The 27,798-nt window shown below is 44.8% G+C and overlaps 1 protein-coding gene across 5 annotated transcripts in view; it reads right to left on the reverse strand.

Annotated features, from left to right (window-relative positions):
* Nucleotides 1-10,474, reverse strand: part of SLC22A16 (solute carrier family 22 member 16) — a 57,127-nt gene extending 46,653 nt beyond the window's left edge. For 4 of the 5 annotated variants that reach the window (XM_038554937.1, XM_038554934.1, XM_038554936.1 and 1 more), the window contains exons 1-2: nucleotides 10,412-10,474; nucleotides 6,368-6,476 (exon numbers count right to left, since the gene is read on the reverse strand). Coding sequence is in view for 1 of the 5 variants with exons in the window: in XM_038554934.1 (XP_038410862.1) it covers nucleotides 6,368-6,374 (7 nt within the window). In the remaining 4 variants the exon portion in view is untranslated. Of the gene's footprint in view, nucleotides 1-4,765; nucleotides 4,904-6,367; nucleotides 6,477-10,411 lie in introns of all 5 variants that reach the window. The other variant, XM_038554938.1, reaches the window with a different exon arrangement.
* Nucleotides 10,475-27,798: the final 17,324 nt, after the last annotated feature.

Here is a 27,798-nt window from a genome sequence, read left to right on the forward strand (position 1 = left end):
TTTTCATTGTATGAATATCCTGTAGTCCATTTATCCAAACTTCCGTTGCTGAACATAATGCCACAATGAATACGGGGGTCCATATAACTTTTCAGATTCATGTTTTCCAGTTAGTGGAATTGCTGGATCATATGGTAGTTCTACTTTTAATTTTGGGGAGAACCTCCATATTATTTTCTACAGTGGCAACCCTAATTTACATTCCCACCAACAGTGCACAAGGGTTCCCTCTTCTCCACATCCTCACCAATACTTGTTTTTTTTTTTTTTTTAAGATTTTAGTTATTTATTCATGAGAGACACAGAAAGAGAGAGAGAGAGAGAGAGAGAGGCAGAGACATAGGCAGAGGGAGAAGCAGGCTCCATGCAAGGAGCCCAACGCCAGACTTGATCCCAGGACTCCAGGATCACACCCTGGGCCAAAGGCAGGCACTAAACTGCTGAGCCACCCAGGGATCCCCTCACCAACACTTGTTATTTATTATCTTTTTGATACCAGCCACTCTAACAAGTATGAGATAATATCTCGCTACAGTTTAATTTGCATTTCCCTGATGATTAGTAGTGTCGAACATCTTTTCACCTAGCGGTTCACCTTGTTTTTCTTTAAATAGATCTTCCATATTTCATTTAATTTATTTTTCAGTTATAATGTAAATAGTCTTCATTACATCTTCTAATTATTTTTATAATCAATAATTTTATATTAAAAAGGCTGTTTATTATGTATGTGTGTGTATTTTTTTTAACCAAGCCAACTTACTTCCCATATTGTTTGACATCATTTTTCAGGTGACTCTCTTAAATCTTAGTGTGTTTTTTTTAAGATTTTATTTATTTATTTGATAGAGAGAGAACAAGCAGGGCAAGTGGCAGAGGGAGAGGCAGAGAATCTCAAGCACACTCCATGCCGAGGGGGACACCCAGGAGGGCTTAATCTCACAACCCTGAGATCATGACCTGAGCCAAAACCAAGAGCCAGTAGCTTAGTGGAATGAGCCACCCAGGTGCCCCCATTTTTTATTTACATGTAAGTTTCCATTTTCTTAGGGTGATGATAAATTAGATGGATGGATGGACTGATAGATAAATAGATGGATGAAATGCAGTATTTCAGGGTTAAACAAGAACTGTTATAGAATTAACTGGATGAAAGGTCAGGAATGCCAGCTGGCTCTAGTCTACCCAAATAAATCTTCCAGTATGAACTACCACTGAAAGGATAAAGTATTTTCTAGTTGCCCTCACCCCACATTTCAGGCCACAGATTGGAAACTGAGCACCCACCATCTGGCTGGCTGCCCATTGTAGTAGCTTTGCATTTCTAAGACTGGGAAGGATGTGAAGGGAGGGAAGGAAAAAGGAACCAGAATATATAGGCCTCATCCTACATACCGGCCACAGACCCTAAATGTACACCACACTTCAAGGGAAGGGTCAGCTAAATGAGTAAATGCTATAAACCAGTGGTTCCCTACATGTGGTCCCACAGCAGCGGGAGCATCACCTAGGAACTTGTTAGAAATGCAGGTTCTCAGGCCGTACCCTAGACTAGCCGAGCTAGAAGCGTTGAGAAGGACTCAGCAATCTGTGTTCCACACACCCATTCTGAGGCCTATACAAAAAACTATATAAATATTTCTAATGCAAGATGATTCTCTGAGGCAGGTCAGCTTAACTGCTGGAGGGGAAGAAAAGTCTCCTCCCATTTAGGAAATCTTGGAAAACACAGAAAATTTTAAAATCAGTACGTTCACAATGAGCTGAAGAAGACTGCTGAGTTTCAGGAACTCTTTCTCACATTAATCAAGCCTTTAATATTTGTCTGAGATTTTCTATACACTATATTCTAGAGTATATAGAGTACTATATAGTATATAGATAATATCAATCCTACAGCAGGATCCTGGAATAACAGACTATCACAGCTGCTTGGACCTTGGAGATCATTCTGGAACAACTCATGGTTTTTACAAATAAAGAGACGGTGCTGAGAGAGGCAACTTGGCAAACAGCAAAGTACAAACAAGGTAGATGCTTGTTTGCTTGGATTCGTTCCCATTAGACCACAAGAGGCCCCAAACTATGGTTACCTAATAATGTACCAAACAAAGAACTGGCACAAAAACAGACACATAGATGAATGGAACAGAATAGAGAATCCAGAAGTGGACCCTCAACTTTATGGTCAACTCATATTCGACAAAGGAGGAAAGACTGTCCACTGGAAAAAAGACAGTCTCTTCCATAAATGGTGCTGGGAAAATTGGACATCCACATGCAGAAGAATGAAACTAGACCACTCTCTTGCAACAGACACAAAGATAAACTCAAAATGGATGAAACATCTAAATGTGAGACAAGAATCCATCAGAATGCTAGAGGAGAACACAGGCAACACCCTTTTTGAACTTGGCCACAGCAACTTCTTGCAAGATACATCCACGAAGGCAAGAGAAACAAAAGCAAAAATGAACTATTGGGACTTCATCAAGATAAGAAACTTTTGCACAGCAAAGGATACAGTCAACAAAACTCAAAGACAACCTACAGAATGGGAGAAGAGATTTGCAAATGATGTATCAGATAAAGGTCTAGTATCCAAAATCTATAAAGAACTTATTAAACTCAACAGCAAAGAAACAAACAATCCAATCATGAAATGGGCAAAAGACATGAAGAGAAATCTCACAGAGGAAGACATAGACATGGCCAACAAGCACATGAGAAAATGCTCCACATCACTTGCCATCAGGGAAATACAGATCAAAACCACAATGAGATCCCACCTCACACCAGTGAGAATGGGGAAAATTCACAAGACAGGAAACCACAAATGTTGGAGAGGATGTGGAGAAAGGGGAACCCTCCTACACTGTTGGTGAATGTGACCTGGTGCAGCCACTCTGGAAAACTGTGTGGAGGTTCCTCAAAGAGGTAAAAATAGGCCTGCCCTATGACCCAGCAATTGCACTGCTGGGGATTTACCGCAAAGATACAGATGCAGTGAAATGCCGGGACCCCTGCACCCTGATGCTTATAGCAGCGATGTCCACAGTAGCCACACTGTGGAAGGAGCCTCGGTGTCCATCGACAGATGAATGGATAAAGAAGCTGTGGTCTATGTATACAATGGAATATTCCTCAGCCATTAAAAACGACAAATACCCACCATTTGCTTCGACGTGGATGGAACTGGAGGGTATGATGCTGAGTGAAGTAAATCAATCGGAGAAGGACAAACATTATATGGTCTCATTCATTTGGGGAATATAAAAAATAGTGAAAGGGAATAAAGGGGAAAGGAGAGAAAATGAGTGGGAAATATCAGGGAGGGAGACAGAACATGAGAGACTCCTAACTCTGAGAAATGAACTAGGGAGGGTGGAAGGGGAGGTGGGCGGGGGGTGGGGGTGACTGGGTGATGGGCACTGAGGGGGGCACTTGACAGGATGAGCGCTGGGTGTTATTCTATATGTTGGCAAATAGAACACCAATAAAAAATTTATTAAAAAAATAATAATAATGTACCAAAGTATCACCCATAACTGCCAAATGAAGACGTTCTGGAAGAAGCCAAAGATTCTACGAGAGTAAGATCTTCACCTTTCCAGACCAATGACAACAATCTCTAGATAAACTTGACCAAAGTCATTCTTACAAGCTTTCTCCCTGAGAATGAATTTCAGTTAATGACCAAAATGAGCATGAAGCCCAGCCTTTCTTGGCAAGGCCAGGGGGAGCAGTCTAACTCAAATATTTTCCTCCCAAGTAATTTCACATTAACTTTTTAGGAAAATGCATTTTCTATGTCAACCTTTAAAATAAACACATGTGGGACGGCTGGGTGGCTCAGCAGTTGAGCACCTGCCTTCGGCCCAGGGCGTGACCCCAGTGTCCCAGGATAGGGTCCCACATCAGGTTCCCTGCATGGAGCCTGCTTCTCCCTCTGCCTGTGTCTCTGCCTCTCTCTTTCTCTGTCTCTCATGAATAAATAAACAAAATCTTTAGAAAATAATAAAGTAAAATAAAATTAACATATGCTCTTTGAGGATGCTAGTAAGCATCGAGTTACATTTAGTAATTCCTAAAGTAGTAACAATCATATCAGGCAAGATTTTTTACTTGAAGTTCTGTTTCAACAAATAGCAGGGATACGGCCGATAGATAATTATTTGAAATTAGTCAGTGGCCAAGGCTTAGGTCATTGTTTTGTTCTATGAATGTGTTTTGCTGTTATTGTAACAGTATTTCTGTGTAGGGTCCTTTAGGTGTATGACTGAACTCCTCCATGGAACTTGGACTCCTCCATGAAACTCCAAGAAAGTATAATCATTTTGGAATCATATTCTTGGAAAGAAGCATTAATAAATTAATATGTTTTTACACACAAACTACTTTGCTGATCACTGAGGGCACAACCAGAAAAGCTTAACACAAAGTGCCTGCCTTACAGCTTCATCACCAACAAAACCATTCATCAGACCCATATAGGCAGAATTGAAAGCCAAGAAAGTTCAAAACGAGTTTAAAACCTAATGGTCAGGGCAGCCCGGCTGGCTCAGTGGTTAAGCCCCTGCCTTCAACCCAGGGCATGATCCTGGAGACCCGGGATCGAGTCCCATGTCGGGCTCCCTGCATGAGCCTGCTTCTCCCTCTCTCTCTCTCTCTCTCTCTCTGTCTCTCATAAAAAAATAAATAAAATCATTAAAAAAAAAAAAGGAATGTAACCATAAAAAAAAAAAACAAAAAAAAAAAAACCCACCTAATGGTCATGTCTTGTTTGTGTCACTAGATGTCCTTTCACCCTCATTTCTATAAAATATTTTCTTCCAGGAGCAACCTTCTCACTCTCTCTTCATCAGGGACAGACCCAGGTTTTGTGGTCTGACGTTTGAAGTTTCTGTAATTTACAAAAATCACTTCAGAGGATAAAAAATTATTTAGAATGAGAAAAAAAAGGTCAATGCATTTTGCATCACAGATTTCAAAAACCGGACAAATACAAAAAAAAAATCACAAACTCTCAAAAATTAACCTAATATTTTTATTACTGAATGCTCTGATACTCTTTAAATCCTTTTATCCTCCATAACATTGTTTGCTGGATCAAACCTTACCTGAAAGTAACCACCTCTGGACTTTTCTTAAAAACAACAACAAAAAAGATGTTATTTATGTATTTGAGAGAAAGATAGAGCATGAGCAGGAGAAAGGGGAGAGGGAGAAGCAGACTCCCCACCCAGCACGGAGCCCAATGTGGAGCTCAATCAACAGGACACTGAGACCGTGACCTGAGCCAAAGGTAGATGCTCAACTGACTGAGCCACCCAGGTGCCCCCGGACTTTTCTGCTATATAAGCCAATATTTCTCTTTGTTGTCTAAGCTACTCTGAGCTATTTGCAACGCAGAATACTAACTGATACAAAGGTAATGAAAACCTCATAATAAACTTTAAGAATGAATGGATCTCCACTCACAAAAGCACTTGTAAAGCACAGCTAACGAAATATAGAATGATTTGTGCAATCACACAGCAATTGCCTCCGATAGTAGAAAGAGCTTAGAATCACTTGATTTTTAGCACTGTGCGATGAATATGATTATATCACGGAGGATACGTGAGACGATAAAAACACTCCTAAGGTCAGAACAATAAGACAAAAAGATGATTATTGCCTTTACTAAGTACTTATTAATTAGCCCTTAATGGGAAATGGTTACATGACTCCTCTGATGTGGTTGCCTAGAATTAATCATCGCCTAGTACCATTTTGTTTCCAGTGGAATAAAGAAATAATCTATGTAAAGATAGGGGGAAAAGTTTAATTGGCTAAAAACTGTATTTACTTAAAATCCACGACGTTAGGACATTTGAGAGCAGCAAGCAGGGATCCCTGGGTGGCTCAGTGGTTGAGCGTCTGCCTTCGGCCCAGGGCCTGATCCTGGAGACCCGGGATCGAGTCCCACGTCGGGCTCCCTGCATGGAGCCTGCTTCTCCATCTGCCTGTGTCTCTGCCTCTGTGTGTGTGTGTGTATGTGTGTGTGTCTCAGTAAATAAAAAATCTTTAAAAAAAAAAATAGTTCTTTGGGAGAGTCCCAGCACCTCGGGGTGGGGCCTCAGCCCCTCATCTAGCATGCACCTGCAGGCGTCCCAGGAGGGACCTCATCCGCGATCACACCCTGACCTCCTAGCCGGGTGGTGGCTCTCAGCCAATGTTTGTGGAATGAATGCAGGGCCGTCAAAGGAAACTGAAATGCTGAGTAAAGGCTCCCCGTCCGGCTGGGCTTCTTTGGTTTCCCAAGACAGCTCACCAGCCCGCCTTGCCAGTAGGCACGATGGTCTTTACTTGCCAATTCACTTACCTTCCATGCCGCAGCTTTGATCAGCTGTCCTCCATCGTAGGCAAAACTTCTCACTCACCCCTGGTGTGACTGCCTTCAGCCCCCAGCCCCTCAGTCTCAGCTGACGCTTCTTTTTGCACCGAGGACATAGTGGAGAGAAATTAGTAAAAGTCTTATCCACACTCGCAGCACCACATCTACCCACTGTCCCGCCTTAGGCCTACACACTCTGCTTTCTCGCTGCTGTGAAGGACAGCCTCTGTTCTAGCTCAGGCCCCAGCCCTGCAACGCGTGAGCTGGGGCCCCATCTCTTCTTACCTCCCCAGGGTCATCAGCTATGCAGTTGTCTCCTCTCACCCCCTGCATTTCCCTCTCCGCTTGGGATCTCTCATCTGCATACAAGAACGTCCCAGTATCTTGATCTTAGCATCCTCACTCCCTGGTTTCCTCCTGTCTTGATGGCTCAGTGTTTTTTCCTGGATCTTTTTCTTCTTCCTGACCTCTAAATGTTGGCGTGCTCTGAGTCCATGGACCTCTTCTCATTCTGCACTCACACTCTCACGGGTCTCATAGTTTTATTTTTATTTATTTATTTAGATTTTATTTTATTTATTCATGAGAAACACACAGAGGGAGAGGCAGAGACACAGGCAGAGGGAGAAGCAGGCTCCATGCAGGGAGCCCGATGCAGGACTCGATCCTGGGTCTCCAGGATCACGCCTTGAGCCAAAGGCAGATGCTCAACCGCTGAGCCACCCAGGCGTCCAGGGTCTCATAGTTTTAAATACGATCCTCAAACTTGTGACTCCTGGGATCTCCGGCCCTGAGCTTTTCCCTGGACTCCCAATTTCTCCACATCTCCACCGGGAAACCTGATGGGTGTTGAACCTTCATTTTCCAAACCAGAATTTGTGATGATTGATCTTCTCCCTAAAGCTGCTCATCCCCCAGTGTCCTGTATCTTAGTGAACAGTACCATCAACCTCTTAATTATGTAGACCCCAAACTTGAGAATCTCTCTGACTCTTCATTTCCTCTCACATACTACACCTTAGCATCAGCAAATCACATTACCTCTACCTCCAAGAGGTACCCCATTCCAACCACTTGTCACTACCACCCTTGCCACTCCCCTGGGCGACTGAAACGGTCTCTCAACCGATTTCCCTGCTTCCATTCTTGTTCACTGACCCCAGTGTATTCACAACACAACCGCCAGAGTGATGCTTTGGAGATATGGGAATGGGTCCCTTAAAGAAACTCATAAGGGGATATGTACTAGAAATGTTATTGTTGTGATAGAGGAAAATTGGGAACAAACTGTCAATGGAAAAATATACCTCGGCATATTCCTATAGCAGGGTACCAGGCAATGGGGGGAAATGAGGGAGATCCACATGGGAGCTACAGAAAGGTCTTGAAAACATATTGCTGTATGACAAAGGCAGTTTGGGAAAGTGTTTAAACAAATTATGGTCCATCCATACCATGATAATGAAAAGGTAAAACAATATGTGCTAAATGGGAGGATGTTGGGGCGCCTGGGCAGCTCAGCCTGTGGAGTGTCCCACTCTTGGTTTCAGCTCAGGTCATGATCTCGTGGGTCGTGAACTTGAGCCCACGTTCGAGCTCCACACTTAGCAGGGAGTCTGCTTGGGATTCTCTCTCCCTCTCTCTCTGCCTCCCCCCTCCCCCGACTCGTGCACACATGCATGCACGTGCTCTCTCTCTCTCTTTCTCTCTCTCATGCATGGATGCTCTCTCTCTAAAATAAATAAATAAATCTTTTAAAAAATGAAAAAATGCTCATGATATATTGTGAAAAAGTAAACAGGAGGATTCTTTTTGCCTACCAGAAATGTCTTTTAATAAAAGGAATACATATATGTGCTTAAATATATAAGGAATATCTCTGGAAGGAATACCCAAAGAATGGATAAACTGGTCTCTTCTGGGGAATAGAACGTGAGGGTTAGATGAAGAGGGGGACATCTATTTTTTACTTTATACTTGGGTGCTGCAAAAATCTTATCAAGAGTATGTGTGTTCTTTGATAGCCATATTATTAATCCTGAGGAGCCACGCCCACCATGCTTCTTGTCTGCTTACATACTTCCAGTCCAGCTTTGTGGATGCATAACTGTGTGTCTAACAAGTATTCACCTGGATTTATGTAGCCATTTTGCAGGAAACTGCCTCAGGACCAGCATGTGGTTAGGACTGTTCATCTCCCATTTAAATGCTGCTGCATAACACTTCCAGCTGGCAGGTGGGCTCACAGGAGCTGATTTAAGCATTAAAAAAGACTTGGAAAGTTTTGGCTTTTACTGGGTTCTGAGCACTTCTTTTCTTCTCAGTATATTCAAAACGCAAAATCCTGCCTCTTTTTCTTCTGCTCTTCCAAATAGGTAAGTGCTCTCTGTGTTCTATGGTGTGAGCACAGCACAGAGAAACAACCTGTACATTCCATACAATTAATCTGTACCCATAATGGTAGCAGGAAAAGAAGAGCAGCAATCACACAGTAGAAAATGATTGCATACTGCTTTATTATAGATTCAATTGTCTGGACACCCCTCCCCCTACAAAACAACCAAAAATGCTAGATGACATTATTTAAGAGTTTTAATTGATCCAAGTCTAAACATATGACAAAATGTTAAATTGGGAGTTTTGAGTGAGGCACCAACATGCAATAAATATCAGACACAAAGCAAGTTGTGAGACAGACCAAGATGAAGATGTTCATCACAGATGGCCGAGAATATGATACACTGAAGACACAAGACACAAAACAGAGCAGTGACTTTCCACCTGGAGCCCCACGGTGGGCTTGTAGGAAGATTTCCTTGGTGAGGTCTATGAGGAGTGATGGCCCCTCTCCCAAGTCTAGTAAGAGGAGCTTCCAGAAAACCTTTTAGTTTGATATGTGTTCCCAGAAATTGAGACACAGAGGACAGGTGTCTCATGGGTGAGGAAGCTAAAGGTAGAAGCCTGGGGCAACAGGGCACAAAAGTGGGGTGGTTTTGCCTCACAATGAAGCTGCATCCTGAAATTTGTATGGAAACATGAAGCACCAGAAAAGCCAAAAATCTTTGGGAAAAAAAAACAAAAACAAAAGCCAAAAATCTTTGGAAAAAACAAACAAACAAACAAACAAACAAACAGACTTATATTCTCTGATTTCAAGATTTATTATAAAGCTACAGTAATTAAGACAGTGCATGTTGGCATAAAGGTAAACAAACAGAGCAGCTGGGCAGAAAGCCCAAAAACAGATTTTTTTTTTATACTTTATTTTGAGATTTATTTATTTTTAGAGAGAGCATGCATGCACATGGAGGGGAGGGGCAGAGAGAGAGGGAGAGAGAATCTCAAGCTGACTGTGCTGAGCATGGACCTCCACACGGGGCTTGATCTCACGACCCTAAGATCACAACCTGAGCCAAAACCAAGAGTTGGACCATTTAATCGACTGAGCCACCCAGGTGCCATACGTTGAAATATTTTTAATAGTTCCATCTGAATAAGAGAATTATGGATAATCTTTATCTTCTTTTGGTTTATATCTGTTTTTTAGACTGTACATGTAGGTAATAAGATTTTTTTATAGGCATTAATAATAGGGGAAGTGAGAAGGGGTGAGCAGAATGTAGAAAACTACATTTTCTGCTCATTTTTTTGTAAACCTAAAACTGCTCTTAAAAACAGAGTGTTATTTTTTTGAAGGCTGTTCAGATAACAGCCTCATGGCCTACAGCCTTTTTATTTATTTGTTTATTTATTTATTTATTTATTATAATAAATTTATTTTTTATTGGTGTTCAATTTGCCAACTTACAGAATAACACCCAGTGCTCATCCCGTCAAGTGCCCCCCTCAGTGCCCATCACCCATTCACCCCACTCCCCGTCCTCCTCCCCTTCCACCACCCCTAGTTCGTTTCCCAGAGTTAGGAGTCTTTATGTTCTGTTTTCCTTTCTGATATTTCCCACACATTTCTTCTCTCTTCCCTTATATTCCCTTTCACTATTATTTATATTCCCCAAATGAATGAGAACATACGTTTGTCCTTCTCCGATTGACTTGCTTCACTCAGCATAATATCCTCCAGTTCCATCCACGTTGAAGCAAATGGTGGGTATTTGTCATTTCTAATGGCTGAGGAATATTCCATTGTATACATAGACCACAGCTTCTTTATCCATTCATCTTTCGATGGACACCGAGGCTCCTTTATACTTTATACTGTCAGAAACAGATTTATATTCATAGAGTCAATCATCTTTTGACAAAAATCCCAAAGCATTTCAATGGGAAAAGGATAATATGTTCAACAATTGGTGCTTGCATAATTGGACGGTCATATGGAAAAAAAAAAACAGAGGGAGGGGGAGAGAGAAAGATGATCTATCTATAAAAAAATTAAGTTGAAATGGATCAAAGACATGCACATAAAACTATATAAATTCTAAAAGATAACTGTACTAGCGATCTTTTGCTAAGTAACAATATTTCCACCAACTTAGTGGCTTTGGACAACACACATTTGATATTTCACGATTTCTGTGGGTCAGGAGTCCAGGCATCAGGGTAGTGAGTCCTCTGCTCCAGGTCTTAGAAGGCTGCAGTCCCATTCAAGACCCCACTGGGGCAGTTACTGGCAGAGGTCAGTTTCCTGCAGTTGTAGAACTGAGGGCTTCAACATTTTACTGGCTATTGGTCAGAAGCTGCCCTTAGCTCCTAGACGCCACCCACAGTTCCTTACAAGGGAAGGGGGGGGGTCCACAACCGAATACTTGCATCCTCAAAGCCAGAGAGAAAGAGACCCCAGCAAATTTGATGTTGAAATCTTAAGTCGCATAACCACGTAATCACACATAATCACACACATCTCATCAGTTTTGCCATATTCTATTGATCGGAAACGTAGAATAATGTATGTAATCTCTACCGTTATTTATAGATGGGGATAACTATCAAATGTTTTAAGTGAGTGTGTTTTAACATTAAGCAGATAATTAAAATGTCAGAAATGCTTTCTGTGGTGGGTGTCTCATCTACAAAAACGTCATGATTCCTTTCAACTCCTGCTCCTCTTCTGTACGAGTGACCCCCTCAAATGTACATGCTGTGAGGTGCCCCAGCAATGACCATCTTTTCCCTTGAATGAACTTCCCCCAAAACAAATCTGATGAGTAACTAACAGAGGCCAGAGCATCTTCTGAATTCCTATTATAATCCATCTGCCACCAGAGGGCACAGCGTGACTGTGGATCCCGGACGGAATAGCCGTGGGCATTACCCGCTGGACACGCTGTGCTTCAGTAGCTGTTTTCATTTGAATATTGTTCTTATATACTTGAATTAATCTTATTCTTTAAAGCAACTGAAAACAGGTTATGTCCACCATTTCCTTCTGGGGCATCTTTTCTCAGGCTATAACTGGTTGAGTACAAACTTAGCATCATTCTTCTCTGTTTAAAATAGTGATTCATCTCCTTTCCTGGAGTTATTTCCTGTAGGGCCTTAAGAGGCCTTCTAGCTCCAAATCACTGTACATTCCCAGTTCTTGTCATGTTTCCTGCAGGCCATCAAGTTCATGGGTTTTATTATAGCCTTGCAAATTAGTAGAAAAAATTTACTAGCCCATAAACATTTTATCAGCCTCATCTTGTTCCTGGGGGTAGATTGGTAACAAAATAGCTGAAAGCATCGCATCGCATCGCTATGCATAAGTTACTCAGCTATGAAACCGATGATTGTTACGCAACCCATTTCTGACTTTTTATTTCCTCTTCGCCAAGGGTTTCACTGTACAGTGGATACGGCCATGAATGTGACCAAATAAACCTGTGACCCAACACTGCGTGCAATCTGTGGCATGCGTAGCAAAAGCGACACATCTACAGATGGATTTCATTGGCAAATGGAAATCACCCTCCCCTGAAAAGTCTCACTGGCCTCTGCTCAAGAGAATGACTTGCCAGAGCATGCCAGTTCTCTCCTCCTCCTCCTCCTCCTCCTTGTCCCTCTGCTCCCCCTACGCTGCACCCAGATGCCCAGAGGGAGCGTGGGCAGGACCTTGGCACGCTATTTTACAAAGGTTTCTGATCTCTGGAGCGAGATGGATGTTTCCACATTCAGGAAGCTGGCACCCAGGTGGTGTGGTGCAGTGGCCCAAGCCCCTGTCTACATTTATCCATTTGCAAAGTCACACGCATTTCTTTGTGGCTGCTACTCCCTTTTTCAGCTGAGACTTGGGGTCAGCCGGACTGAACACCATTGAGGATAAATATCCTTACCCCTATATTCTGGGAAGGCCTGCCCCTTTCTATCAGAGTAACTGTGGTTCTACATCCTTCTCTTTCACACCAGTTATGGCTCCGCCCACTCACACTGGTCCACCATCTAGCGTGGGGTGGCGGATGAGCCACACCATAATTAATAATGCAGGCAGAGGCACCACAAGAGAGAAACAGTGCCCCCGTGGGCAGGAAGGCAGGCGAAGACAACCATGGAGAAGTGGCCGGTCCTTTTTCAACCATCAGGACTTCTTCCCTCCTAGGTCAAGGCTCTGAGTAAGTCAGGGGGAGTCTGACTGGCCTCATCATTGGGCATTGGCTCCTGATTTGAGCTCTGACCCATCAGCAGAGGGAGTTGGTAAGGAAAGTGGACAGCTGGCAGCAATAGGATAGGGTGATAGGATCCCCAGTGGTTCCTAGTCCTGGGCTGCCAAGCAGAATGTGAGGATGTTGACAGCATGAATTTCAAGACAGACTTCAGGACCATATTTTCCCAATGAATGTTCTGAGAGAGGTTAAGAGATGTCCTGTGAAAAATAGAGTTTCACAAAGTTTTTTCACTGTAGGATTTCTCAGAGTCTTTCATAGACCAAAATTTATATCTCCCTAAGGGAGAGATTATTTTACCACAAAACCTGTTTTTGAAATTATGTCATACAAACCTAGTGTTTTAAGTTGCACACCAGGGAACTGTTTCTCTAGTCATCTAATTTGGACCAATTACTCTAAAAGAAAAAAATGTGGACAGCTACATGCAAAAGAATGAAACTGGACCACTTTCTAACACCATACACAAAAATTATATCGAAATGAATTAAAGACCTAAATGTGAGACCTGAAACAATAAAAATCGTAGGAGAGAGCACATGTAGTAATTTCTCCGACAGGAGCCATTTTTGTTGAAAACTCAACGTTTTTCTAGATATGTCTCCTCGTAGCAGGGGAAATAAAAGCAAAATTAAACTGTTGGGAACTGCATCAGAATAAAAAGCTTCTGTGCAGCAAAGGAAACAATCAACAAAATGAAAAGACAACGTACTGAATAGAAGATATTTGCAAACAATAGATCTGATAAAGGGCTAGTATCCAAAATACATAAAGAAGTTATACAACTCAACACCATAAAAGCAAATCATCCAATTAAAAATGAGCAGAAGACAGGAACAGACATTTCTCCTAAGAAGACATCCAGATGGTCAACAGACACATGAAAAGATGCTCAACACCACTCATCATCAGGAAAATACAAGTCAAAACCACCATGAGATAGCAGCTGACACCTGTCAGAATGGCTAAAATCAAAAACACAAGAAACAGCGAGTGTTGGTGAGGATGTGGAGAAAAAGGAACCCTGGTACTCTGCTGGTGGGAATGCAGACTGGTGCAGCCACTGTGGAAAATGGTATGGAGGTTCCTCAAAAAAATTAAAAATAGAATTACTATATGATCCAGTAATTCCACCACCGGGTATTTACCCAAAGACTGTGAGAACAGTAATTCAAGAAGATACATGCACCCCTATGTTTATTGCAGCATTATTTACAATAGCCTAATTACAGAAGCAAGTGTCAGCTGGGCAAGTGTCCAGTGATAGATGAATAAAGATGTCAATACTATTCAGCCATAAAAACAGAATGAAATCTTGCCATTTGCAACAACATGGATGGATCTAGAGGGTATAATGCTAAGTGAAATAAATCAGTCAGAGAAAGACAAATACCATATGATTTCACGCACGTGGAATTTAAGAAACAAAGCAAACAAACAAAAAGACAAACAAAAAACTGACTCTTTAATACAGAGAACAAAATGGTGGTTACCAGAATGGAAGTGGGTGGGACGATGGGGGAAATAGGTGAAAGGGATTAAGACACACTTATCATGATGAGCACTGAGTAATGTATAGAATTGTTGAATCACCATACTGTACACTTGAAACTAATATAACACTACATGTTAATTATACTGGAATTAAAATAAAAATAAATAAATTTATTTTAATTTAAGAATGACAATGTATTATTCCTTAATAAATAAGAGCAAAAATGTTTTTTTGTGTATGACCAAAAACTAAGATTGAGGAATACCTCTAGGGTGTTTTAGGGGGTTGGAAGTGGCACTATCACTGTACATTTGCAAATACCTAGGGTTCTAGTGAAGGACACAAAAATTATTTTTCATGCAGCTGCATCTTTATTTCAACAAGCTCTTAATGCTTCTCAGATGTCACCTTGTGAGAATCCCCAAGCTCTAAGAACTGGTTAGAGGTAGACTGGCTCATGGTGTGATAAATTGATAAATGCAGAGGCTCAATGTTCTTTAGGCAGGCTCCGAAGTCTTGATATCTCAGGAAGACATACCCAGCAATTATCTATTCCTAGTGAGGTACAAGATGTCGCCCTTGCTAAAAGTCATAGTCTGGACTATTCCCCCATATCTCAATCAATACAAGTTGATGACTGAACAAAGCTAAATTGATTATAAGGAAGCAAGTTGTGAGCAAATAAAATCCCAGGAAAACCTGAAATAAACACGTAACTTGGTGTTGCTACCATCGTCTTACATAATTGCTATGGTAACAGATGAGATGCGGATGCAAGAAAATGTTTTGACTGGGTCCTTTTGCAGGTTAGGTAGTGTTCTCTACTCATCTACAAGGCTTCCATGAGTCCTGCTGATTTTGCTCTGCTCTGCGCCATAAGGGTGGTGATGAAGGACGGTGTCCTTAGAGCATGTCTGAGGAAGTAGGCACTGACAAGAATTATTGTCTGAATTCCAAATAGAGGAAACCAACCATCAGTGTTCAGGGCTCAAGAATAAATGACAGGGACACCTGGGTGGCTCAGCAGTTGAGCGTCTGCCTTTGGCTCAGGGTGTGATCCTGGAGACCCAGGATCGAGTCCCACGTCAGGCTCCCTGGATGAAGCCTGCTTCTCCCTCTGCCTGTGTCTCTGCCTCTCTCTCTCTCTCTCTCTCATGAAAGAATAAATAAAATCTTTAAAAAAAAAAAAGGATAAATGACAGTAACTCAGTGCATATCTAATTGGGTTCACGTGATCTAGCCACAAACCTATAGACACTTGTGCCTATAGAAACCCCTCCAGAGTGTCCTGTATGAGCACTTGTGTCAAACTGGCCCAAAAGGTAACCTGCAGAGCTCTGACCTGGTACAAAACTCAGCCATCTATTCTGAGAAATTAAAGTCTGATTTCAAGATGAAAAAAAAAAAGAAACTGAGAAAGAAAGAAAGAAGAAAGAAAGAAAGAAAGAAGAAGAAGAAAAGAAAGAAAGAAAGAAAGAAAGAAAGAAGAAAGAAAGAAAGAAAGAAAGAAAGAAAGAATAAGAAGAAAGAAAAGAAAGAAAGAAAGAAAGAAAGAAAGAAAGAAAGAAAGAAAGAAAGAAGAAAGAAAGAAAGAAAGAATAAGAAGAAAGAAAAGAAGAAAGAAAGAAAGAAAAAAAGAAAGAAAGAAAGAAAGAAAGAAAGAAAGAAAGAAAGAAAGAAAGAAAGAAAGAAGAAAGAATCCTTAATCTCCTCCAGAAACCTAGGGAGAGGGAGGAGGTGCATACCAATACTCGCGGCCACACGGAGAGAGGACTTAAATGGCCCGAGAAAAAAATGTGTCATTCTAAGTGGAGAAGAAAACGGCTATTGTCTAACACTTAAATCAAAAATACTGTATAAACAGCTAACAGCTGTTTTTCAGCCTTTGCTTTTTAGAGCAAAAGCCAATAAAAGAAAAGACATACTCTTTCAAATGTGGTTTTTGTTCAGAGCCCAGATTTTCTACAACTAATTTCCAACCCAGAAGTAGGTCCTGTTTTGGATCTTCTTGTTTTGAAGACTAGAGAGAATGACAAAGCTTAGCGTGGCACCATAGATCCAGAGGGGGGCCGAGCCAAAGGGACTTGCCATTCCAAGGGGAAGGCATATACCTGTCAGAGGGAATTTTAGTATTAAAAACCAGAAACCAGTACCCTCAAAACCCCTCAGTAAGTGGATATTGTAAGGAAGAAACATTAACATTGCACACAGAAGTAGGAAATAGGTGCGTGTCTCTGAGGTATTGTTTGATTTCAGGGCCCTTAACTACAAAAGCATCAAGGAGAGTAAATGACATGGTTCGTTCTTTCCTCGTCCACGTAAGAAAGCCACCTGATAAGACCTGGAGGACTCTAATGAGCACTCATCTTGTAAATAAGGAAATTACAGGGGACTTTTAAAAGGGATATTCATATGAAAAATTACTAGCTAAGTCTTATAATTATGAAACCAGAGGAATAAAATAACAGTGAGGCAAGGCCTGGTTTATAAACAGAGACTCAAAGATAAGGCCTTACTTATTCCCTCTTGGTGCCTCTGTTAATGCTGTTTACTCCACCCTGAATACCACCTTCAGTCCCCTAAAAGAAATCTTTCTCTTTTTTTAAAGATTTTATTTATTTATTCATGAGAGTCACAGAGAGAGAGGCGGAGACATATAAGCAGAGGGAGAAGCAGGCTCCCTGTGGGGAGCCCTATGCGGGACTCGATCCCAGGATCCTGGGATCACGACCTGAGCCAAAGGCAGACGCTCAACTGCTGAGCTACCCAGGTGCCCCAGGAAATCTTATACCTACTTTGGGTATCAGTTCTTCACTCATCTCTAACTTTTTTTATTATATATATGTGAGATATGTATACACACACATCCATGTATATGAAGAGTAACAGAGAGAGCTTTGAAACTTTCTCTCATAACTATTTTTTTTAAGATTTTGTTTATTTGAGAGAGAGAGAGGCATAGAGAGACACAGAGACAGCAAGAGAGAACACCAGTGGGAAGGAGAGAGAGAAGCAGACTCCCCGCTGAGCAGGGAGCCCGATGAGGGGCTCCATCCCAAGACCAAGACCGTGGGGTCATGACCTGAGCAGAAGGCAGATGCTTAACCAACTGAGCCACCCAGGTGCCCCTCTTTATTTTATCTTAAATGTTGATGTGCAGGCTGATGTGTATATCTTGTTGCTGTGTCCATATGACCTGAATATTAGGAACACACGATACCATTCCCAGGATCACAGCAGAGTCGATCTTCTGAAGGCCCTCCTGCTACGATTCTATTAGCTCCTAAACAAAACGTCGTTTTCAGTGTGTACTACTGGGTTTGCAGAGAGCAAAGGAACCCTCCAGGGTTCAAAGAAATGAGCAGCGAGCTGAAATCTGAGCAGAGGCGGTAAGTACAGGACCAAACCAAACAGAAGCCCTGGGCCCTTGCAAGGTGCAGAAGCCAAACTCAAGTCCTGCTTTCAACTCTAATCCTCGAAGGGGCTAAATCAGTCGTCTGGGTCCTGGAGGAAGTGAACGACAATCTCTTTTGGAGTAAATAACTAATTCAGGCACTCCTCAGCACTCCCACAGGTCAAGCCAAATGAGTTCAGAATCAAACATTACCAAACAGCAAGAAAATAAGCCACGATATGTAAGAGGCAGCAGAAAGAACAAATCTATACTTCCAGGACTGTGGTACTGGAATTATCAAATGCAAATTTTTAAATACAATATATAAAATATGACCAGGCAGATTTGAAAAAGAGCCAAGTAAAACATTTTTAGGGGTACCTGGGGGGCTCAGGGGTTGAGCATCTGCCTTCAGCTCAGGGTGTGATCCCGGGGTCCTGGGATTGAGTCCCACCTCGGGCTCCCTGCAGGGAGCCTGCTTCTCCTTCTGCCTGCGTCTCTGCTTCTCTCTGTGTGTCTCATGAATAAATAATTAAAATAATTTTTTAAAAATTTTTAATAAAAATATGATTGTTGAAATTAACAACTCAAGGGCCAGAGTAAAACCAGTATGCAAGACACAGTTGAAAAGAGAACCAGTGAACTAGCGTGTCTGAAGAAATTACCCAGAATACAGCACAGAGAGACGGGAAGATATGAGAGAGGGGTGAAGACACGAGGATGGAATCGGAAATTCTAATATGCTGATCATAAGAGTCCCAGAGAAGACCAAGGAGAATAGGTGAAAGACATAATTCAAAGAGATAATGAATGAGAATGTCCAGAGCTGATGAGTGATATGAATCCACAGATAGAGGAGCACAATACAGACCATGCCGGATTAAAAAGAAAAAAAAAACAAAAAAAACTAAACTTGTACTCAGCCACAGCATAGTAAAACTGCAGACCGCTAAACTCAAAAAGAATATCTTAAAGGCAACAAGCAGAAAAAAGGCAGGTCACCTACAAAGAAACAGTTAGGTTGTCGGGAGAGACCTATAAGGGTATTACCAGAAACGGAAACCAGAAAACGGTAGGAAAGTATCTTCAAAGTGATAAGAGAAAAGACCCGAGAATTGCATGTGCCACAAAACTGCTTTTAAGAATGAATGTGGAGGGATCCCTGGGTGGCTCAGTGGTTGAGCACCTACCTTCGGCCCAGGACATGATCCTGGGGTCCCAGGATCGAGTCCCACGTCAGGCTCCCTGCATGGAGCCTGCTTCTCTCTCTGCCTGTGTCTCTGCCTCTCTCTCTCTCTCTCTCTCTCTCTGTGTGTCTCTCATGAATGAATAAATAAAATCTTTTTTTTTAAAAAAAAGGAGGGGGGATCCCTGGGTGGCGCAGCGGTTTGGCGCCTGCCTTTGGCCCAGGGCGCGATCCTGGATATCCGGGATCGAATCCCATGTCGGGCTCCCAGTGCATGGAGCCTGCTTCTCCCTCTGCCTGTGTCTCTGCCTCTCTCTCTCTCTCTCTCTCTCACTGTGTGCCTATCATAAATAAATAAAAGTTTAAAAAAAAAAAAAAAAAAAAAAAAGGAGGGATCCCTGGGTGGCGCAGTGGTTTGGCGCCTGCCTTTGGCCCAGGGCGCGATCCTAGAGACCCGGGATCGAATCCCACGTCGGGCTCCCGGTGCATGGAGCCTGCTTCTCCCTCTGCCTGTGTCTCTGCCTCTCTCTCTCTCTGTAACTATCATAAATAAATTTTAAAAAATTAAAAAAAATAAAAACATTTTAAAAAAATAAATAAAAATAAATAAATAAAAAAAGGAATGAATGTGGAATAAATCAATTTTTAGATAAATATGATACATGAATGAAAAAAATGAACAATATGAAGGGTGCTATGCTCAAGCTTCTTTCTGGGCATCATACCAGGAACACTTTTTTGTGAAAAAAAAAAAAAAAAGATTTAAGCAAGAGTTTAACATTTACTTAGTTGAGTGACAAAGAGGGTTTTTGGTGTTCCTTGACTCCCTGGGAATTCAGGAAACAATTGAGTTATTGGTGGTTTAAAATGTCAGAGAGCAGTAATCACAATGTGCTTCCCACTCTCAATTACTTCAAGCATTGTCTGATTTTGAGGCTATTCTTGAGAACTAAAATGTTTTTCTAGTATATATTGTGCAGTTTCCACGTGCTCGGTATGACTAATGCATTAGTCACCAGTTACAATATGAGAGACTCAGGAAAAGATAGTCTTGGGCTCGGGAATGACTTTCTTCCCAGTCCCGTCCACCCCCATCCAACCAATTATTGTGTCCTGCCTGGGAGACCAGCTCTATTCCAGGCAAGAGGCACTTCCAGAGTACAACCTGTTGCTTCCAGAAGCCTCTACTTCAGTAAAAACCTCCATCATCCTTCTTGGGCAGACGTTCTCCCAATATTTCTCATTCCTTTCCCTGTAATCTCTGGTCTACCAGTGGGGAAGTGTGTGAGCCCAGCTATTGAGAGAAGATGAAGGAGGTGACAAGAAAAAAAGTTAGGTTGGTTGACACAGCTTCAACAAAGGTATTTGAAGATGTAGTTTGTAATATGGAAAAGCAGGAACCAACCCAAGTAGCCACCGGTTAGGAACTAGCCACGCAAACTTCAGCATCTGAAAAAAAAAAAAAATGGAATATGATCTTGCCATGACTGATGATAAATGCAAGCCTGCGTGGACGGTGGCTCCTTGTGGATATTGGGATCGCATCCAACTGCTTATGCAAACTTGTGTCAAACTGATAAACAGGTCACAGACCCAATTATGCACGAGGGGTATGATAAGCAGCTAGAGAGCTAAGAATTAAAAACAAAAGAAAGAATTTTCTGACTTACTAGCAAATTTGTTTTTTACTCATACATTTATGGCAAGAGTGTTTTTAATGTTGTTTTCATTGCTCCTGTGATTTTTTACATGTTTTTCCATAGAAAAGACACATCTTTATTTAAAACAGCAGACTGAAAAAAAATGGTAAGTATATTCGGGTCTACATAGAAGACAGAAACCACACAGTAATTCCTACAAGGAAAATTAACTATATAAAGCATTATTAATAGGGCACTGGAGTAACAAGAGGTTGGCTGGTAAGAAGTAAAGAGAGCTCTAAAGAAAACAGTAATAACAGACACAGAGAACAGCTATCACCCTTACGGCTGAGATACAGTTGAAAGGAGAATCAGTGACCTAGTGTGGAAGAGGCCACCTCCTCCCAGGACAAAGATCTAGACCTTATGGGAGAGGGGACGGCCATGGCTCTCTGGATGGTGGGGAAGCTCCTAAGGGGCTGCACTGTGGGACTTTCCAGAGACCTGCTGTCTGGAGGACTGAGACAGCCATCCATTGAGTGAAGACACCTTGCCCCAGACATCACTACAAACCCATCTAATGGGGTGCCAGGGAAACCATCCAAGGGGAGATACCCTACCTTTGGGGGGTTCCAGCTGAAATCATTCACAGGGAGGTGCCCAGGGAAGCTGCCCCTGGCCACCTGTCACTGCAGAAAGAGCTGTGCACACTACAGGAGCCTGCCAAGGCAGGCCCACTGGAACCAGAAGGAGACGCCCCAGCCCTTCACAACGTCCCTCTGGGACCCTCTACTGACAAAACCTAACAATGTAGTAGCTGGTGGAGGAGAACTGCTAATAGGGTCCAGGTCCATTACTGCAGAGCCAGCAATGAAGGGTGAATTGGGCTGTGAAAGGCAACAAATTGGCAACTTTCACAATGAATTAAGCTGATGGCCCTACCTGTGTTTATTCCAGACTGGAGGCCCCGGATTTTCCTATCAGAGAGCCAAGCCCGTGCCGGGAGCCTGGGCCGCTGATCAGACGACGGAGCGAGCCGGTTCCTAGTTTCCTTGTGTGCAATGGCTTTTCTGAAGGCCCACTGGCTTTCCTTATTAATCACTTCTGGTCTGCCCAAGGCAGCCTGGCCCAAACGAGTCTCCCAGCCTTGTTATCTAAAGTACATACCTAACGATAACAAATACGTCTTGCTAATGAGTTAGGAATACCGTGAGAAGGAGTTAAGAATAATGAACAATGAATGTGTCTAGTGGTTAAACCGATGCTACTGGGGATCCCTGGGTGGCGCAGCGGTTTGGCGCTTGCCTTTGGCCCAGGGCGCGATCCTGGAGACCCGGGATCGGATCCCACGTCGGGCTCCCGGTGCATGGAGCCTGCTTCTCCCTCTGCCTGTGTCTCTGCCTCTCTCTCTCTCTCTCTCTCTCTCTCTCTCTCTGTGTGACTATCATAAATAAATTTTAAAAATTAAAAAAATAAATAAATAAACCGATGCTACTCACGGTCATAACATTTCTGCAATATGCAGTACATATGCAGCAAACAAGAGCCTCGGCCCTGAGCTACTTACCAATTGTGCGAGCTGGGGCAAATAACATCATCTCTCTGTGCCTCAGTGTCTCCACCTGAAAATGGGGATGATGACAGTACCTGCTTCGGGGGATTGTTGGGAGGAGTAAGCGAGTTCCTGGCAAAGCTCTGCAGACACAAGGTAGCACAGAGCACCTAGTAAGCACTTTATCTGTCAGGTATAATTATTAATATTTGAGAACAGACGCACCCAGACTGATACGTGCTGGGTGATCTCTCCCGCTCTCCTCCTACAGGATGTTGATCTCCCTCACAAATGCTGTTCCCCAGAGGCACGCAGGCGCAGAGCGACCACTGAGTCATGCTGTGTCGCTCAGCAGTTCCACCGGTCACGCAGGACACTGGCTTGCTCTTCTGTCATCAACACTGGACAAAGGGGCCGAGAGCCAAGACAAGTAAACTGGCCCCCGCAGAACTGATCCAAACGGCTCGGGGCCTGGCAGTACCAGCGCAAGAGCTCGAAAAGAAAAACAACCGAAAACAACGCACAGGCTTGTCTTTGTCACGACTGACCCAGCTCGCAGCCAGGCATGGAAACAGAGCAGCTTTATGAGAAAATGCCTTTCTTTCCACGCGGTAATTGAATCCAGTTGCGGATTGAGGGTGTACATTAGTGGGGTTTAAGAAAGGTCTGCTTCTTAGATGCATCTACTCCGGCTGAACAGTCTTTTCTTTCTATTAAATTCTCCTTGGGCAGGAGGGGAAGGGACATCCGCCGACAACATAATGCTCTGGAACCTGGCTCCCGCGCTCGGCCTAGGGACACCCATGCGATCCTTTGGGTGCTTGGGAAACTAAGCCCGTGGGTCAGGCCCAGGACGGTCCCTCTGGATGCTGAGTTCCACTTGGCAGCAAACAGTGTTTGGGGCACTTTTAGGGCAGCTGGATGTCCAGGCCCCGCTAGATCCACTTCAACATAGCTGGTGTCCCAGGGGGCTCACCTTGTCCCATTGCCACCCCTCGCCTGGAGAACCCCTGCGGGGGGAGCCTGCTTGAGGCTAGGACAGGATGTCTCCGGGTCAGGCTGGTTGCGCCTCGTCCCGTGGCTGTCGCTGCCCGCTGACACCACGCTGTGCTCCGTCATTGAAACCAAGCGGTCCCTGTCCCCTGATCTAGCAACTGCCACGCCCGTGAGGACAGCAAGTCGCAGGCCAGCCCGCTGGAGACCCGCCCTGGAGCCCTTGGGGCACACATTCAGAGGCCTCAGCCAGAGCTGAAGCGCGCTTTGGAACATTTTGCAATTACTCTGGTTGGTCTGGCAGTGATGGAAAGAAGCTCCATGTGGCAGCAGAGGGGCCGCGGGCTAAGTCGCAGAGTCCGGCTCCCTTACGAGCTCCAAGGCGGGCGAGGCTCTTGGGCGCCCGTGGGGCCCGCCCCCCCCCACCAAAGGCTCCCCCCTCCCCCCGGGTGCAGGTCAGGGTGCAGGGCTGCGGGCGAGCGCAGGGGCGCGGGGGGAGGGGCGCCCACTGGAGGGGCCGCCCACGGGGTGGGGGCTCCCGGCGCACACCCGCCCCCCGGGACCCCGCGGCCCCCCCACTCTCCGCGGGGCTACTTCGAGGCCTGCTGCTCCTTTCCTGAACCAGTTGCACGAAGCAGGGAACGAGCGCCCCCCCCAGGGCCTCCAGCGGGCGCGGGGGGCGGGGGCGGCCCCGGGAGCCCCGCGGGGAGGAGAAGGCACCGAGGGGCGCGGGCGCGGGGCCTCCGGGGGACGCGGGGGGAGGGGGAAGGGGAGGGGGAGGGCGGGCGAGCCACGACCCGGCCACGCGCGACGTGAGGGAGACGAAGGCCCCGCGTGGAGGGAGCGGGGGGGGGCCGCAGGGACCCGAGGGCGGGGGCGGGGCGGTCACCCCGACCCGGAGGACGGAGCCCCGCGGGGGCGGCACCGTGAGGGGAAGGACAGGGGGGCCCCGCGAGGGAGAAGCCGCGGGCTGGGGGTCTGGGGGTCTGGGGGGCTGGGGGTCCGCCGGCCCGGGCTCCGCGATGCTCGCCCCCACCCCGGGGCCCCCTACCCCGCCGTCCCTCCCGGCTCCCCACTAAGTCCTCTCCCCACACTTCTGAAAGCTCCCCGGGAGGGCGGCCCGGGGGGCCCAGGGGCTGAGCCCGCCTTCGGCCTGGGCGTGACCCCGGGGTCCCGGGATCGAGCCCCGCGTCGGGCTCCCCGCCGAGCCTGCTTCTCCCTCGGCCTGTGTGTCTGCCTCGCTCTCTCTCTCTCTCTCTCAATCTCTGTGTCTCTCATGAATCAGTGAATGAATGAATGAATGAATGAAAGAAGAAAGAAAGAGAAAGAAAGAAAAAGAAGAAAGAAAGAAAGAAAGAAAGAAAGAAGAAAAGAAAAGAAAGAAAAAAGAAAAGAAGAGAAAAAAAGAGAAAAGAAAAGAACTCCCAAGGAAAACCTGGCCCCTGGCCCGCACCAGGGAGCAGGAAAGCTGCGGGGGGGGCGGGGGGTGGGTGGGGGGGGAGGCTGCATGTCAAGCCCGCCCTACCTCCTGCGGGCCTCAAAATAGTAGGGCGGCCCTGGCCTGGGGGATCCTGGCCCTCACCCCATCCCTAGGATGGCCCGGAGGCCCAATCTCCGTCCCTGGGAGGAGACCCCCCCCCCCCTCCGCGGGGAGGCCCGTGGTCACCGGAATTCAGAAGGCTTGGGGTGGTCGTGTCAGCAACTACCCCGTATCACAGTTGGGAGGGGCAGGCCCAACTCCAGGCCGCCCCACCCCCAGCCCCCCAGCTTTTCCCTTTGCCACCTGCTGCCCCTCTCGGGTCACAGACATCCGTGACACCTGGCCTGCGTGGATGAGCACAAGGTGCCAGCTCCCAGGGAAGGTTTTCCCCGAGTCGATTGGGGCTCCCACTGGCTCCACCAGCATTATGTTAAAAGGGATAAAGTAAAAGAGAAACATTGAAAGACCTCAGTATTGACATCTTTGCAGATTTTCTCAAATTGAGTGGGAAAGAGTTGAAAAAATGAAGGCAAAGGGAAATTATTTCTGGGAGCGAAATCCTGAAATTTCTGTTTCTTTGAGGCCAAGATTCCTAAACTAAAAACCCAGCCCCTCGAGTCGGCCCTGGGCTGGGCCCACAGCACTAGATGCTCAAGATACAGCCCTGGGTCTGTTTTGGGACCTCAGACTGTGGCCAATTACCCCCCAACCTGCAGCCACATGAGTTTCCTAGGCCACTAGAACAAATGCCCACAAACACGGTGGCTTAAACCAATAGAAATGTTTTCTTTCATAGCTTTGGAGGGCAGACGTCTGAAATCAGGAATCAAGGTGTTGGCGGAGCCGTGCTCCCTCCAGCGTTTGGGGAAGATTCCTTCCTTGCCCCTTGCAGCTTCGGGTGACACCAGGCATCCCTGGCTTGTGGCTGCATCTTCCCATCTCTGCCTCCTCCTAGTTTTTCTGCCTCTTCTCTTCTGTCTCGGGTAAAGGCACTTGTCCTTGGATTTCCAGCCCATTGGGTAATGCAGATGATTTTATCTCAGGAGGCTTTAACTACATCTAGAAAGATCCTCTTTCCAAATAACGTTGCATCTGCAGTTCCCAGGTTTTGGATGTGGACGTATCTTTTTAGGTGCCACCATTCTGCCCACTAGACACCCCGCATCTTCATTCTCCCCCTGCCTCTGGAGTCTTACACTCAATCTAGAAACATGGTCCAGTTGCCTCATCAAAAGAAAAATAAATTCTCTCCCGTTGACCCTTTCAAGCTGTGCCGTCCTTCCTTTTGTTCCTGCGCTCAGCTTCCAGTCACTCTAAGGAGTAATCTGTATTTGTTACCTCTATTTCAGAACTACCACTGTTCCCCCCCACCCTGCTTACTTTTTAAAAGTTTATTTTAAGCATACAGAGAAGTGTAGCGCATAATATGCCTTTTTTAAAAAAAACTTTTATTTGCATTTATCTTATGCAGAATTCACTCCTGGGCATAAGTTTTTTGTTTATTTTCTTCTGGGATGTCGTCTTCTTCTTCTGCAACCTCGTCTTCTGCTTTAGGAACAGTCTGCTCTTTTCCAGTAGAGATCATCTCAGCGTGGCAGGGAGAGCTCATGGGCGGGTTCATCTGAACACGGGCCCTCTTAAGTTCTAGGCCGCATCTTGGGGGCTTTGCTCACCTGGATGTACTCGATGATCAGAGAATCTATATCTAGACCCTTAGGTTCAGCATTACTCCCTGCAGTTTTAGGCACGTGCAGTAAAGATACAGCACACTTGTTAGGCCACCGACCCCTGTCCAGCCCGTGTTTGGCCTGCGCACCCCTACCAACTCTACCATAGTGGTGATGGGATGGCACGCAGTGCTTTTGCAAAGTAATGTCCTTCAGATACTTGGTGGCTTTTTGGACGTACATACTCTTCATGGCCTGGGCAGCTTCACGTGTGTTCTTAAAGTGAGCACGAAGATTTGAACCTCTTGATTTGCATGATTTTGTAGGATTTTCTGGGTCATGTGAATAGAGGACCGTTTCCAGAGATCACCACAGGTCACTTATGGGAAGGGAGGGTTTTTTCAGTGTTTACATTTTTCTCCCACTTTTTACGGTAAAAGATGACATAAAGTTTGCCATTTTAGTCATTTTTAAATGTACAATTCGGGGGTGCCCGGCTGGCTCAGTCAGTTCAGTGACTGCCTTTGCTCAGGTCATGCTCCGAAGGTCCTGGGATTGAGCCCCACATGGGAGTCCCTGCTCACGGGGGAGCCTGTTTCTTACTCTCCCTCTGTTTGCTGCCCTCCTTACTTGTGCTCTCTCTCTTTCTCTATCAAATAAATAAAATCTTTATTAAAAAAATAAATATACAATTCAGTGGCATTAATTATAGCCACTTACTTTTCAATGTTTTGTAATTTGGTTTTGACCCTCACCACTGACCTATATGCATTCACTCAGAGATCAGCAGCTTCCATCCTCAACCTTCTCTGTCCCTTTACCAAATTGAATATTGCTGACCAATTCCTTCTTAGAACTCTTCCCTTAGCTTCCCGGACCCTTGTTGTTTTCTGGTTGGACTATTTCTCTAATCCTTTCCTCCCATTCCCTAAATCAGTACTCTTCAAGGACCTGCCTGGCTCCCCCAGGTGAGATTGATTTCTCCCTTAGAAACCTCTCATATTCTCATCCAGTGTTATGGCTCCAACCAGCCCCTCAATGCAGGTGACATGGTCTAAAAGCTAATAGTGCTTCTCTCTCTGCCTGTGTCTCTGCCTCTCTCTCTTTCTCTCCATCTCATGAGTAAATAAATAAAGTCTTAAAAAAGAAAAAAAGAAAAAGAAAAGAAATGCCTGGGTGGCTCAGTGGTTGGGCACCTGCCTTTGGTCCAGGTTGTGATCCTGGAGTTCTGGGATCGAGTCCCACATAGGGCTCCCTGCCTGGAGTCTGCTTCTCTCTCTGCCTCTCTCTCTCTCTCTGTCTTTCATGAATAAATAAATAAAATCTTTTTAAAAAAAATAAAAATAAATGCTAATAGTTGAATGGGGTGCCTGGGTGGCTCAGTGGGTTAAGTTCCCAACTCTTGATTTCGGC

The sequence above is a fragment of the Canis lupus genome, chromosome 12 (genome assembly GCF_011100685.1).
Source record: "Canis lupus familiaris isolate Mischka breed German Shepherd chromosome 12, alternate assembly UU_Cfam_GSD_1.0, whole genome shotgun sequence".
Classification (NCBI taxonomy): domain Eukaryota; kingdom Metazoa; phylum Chordata; class Mammalia; order Carnivora; family Canidae; genus Canis; species Canis lupus.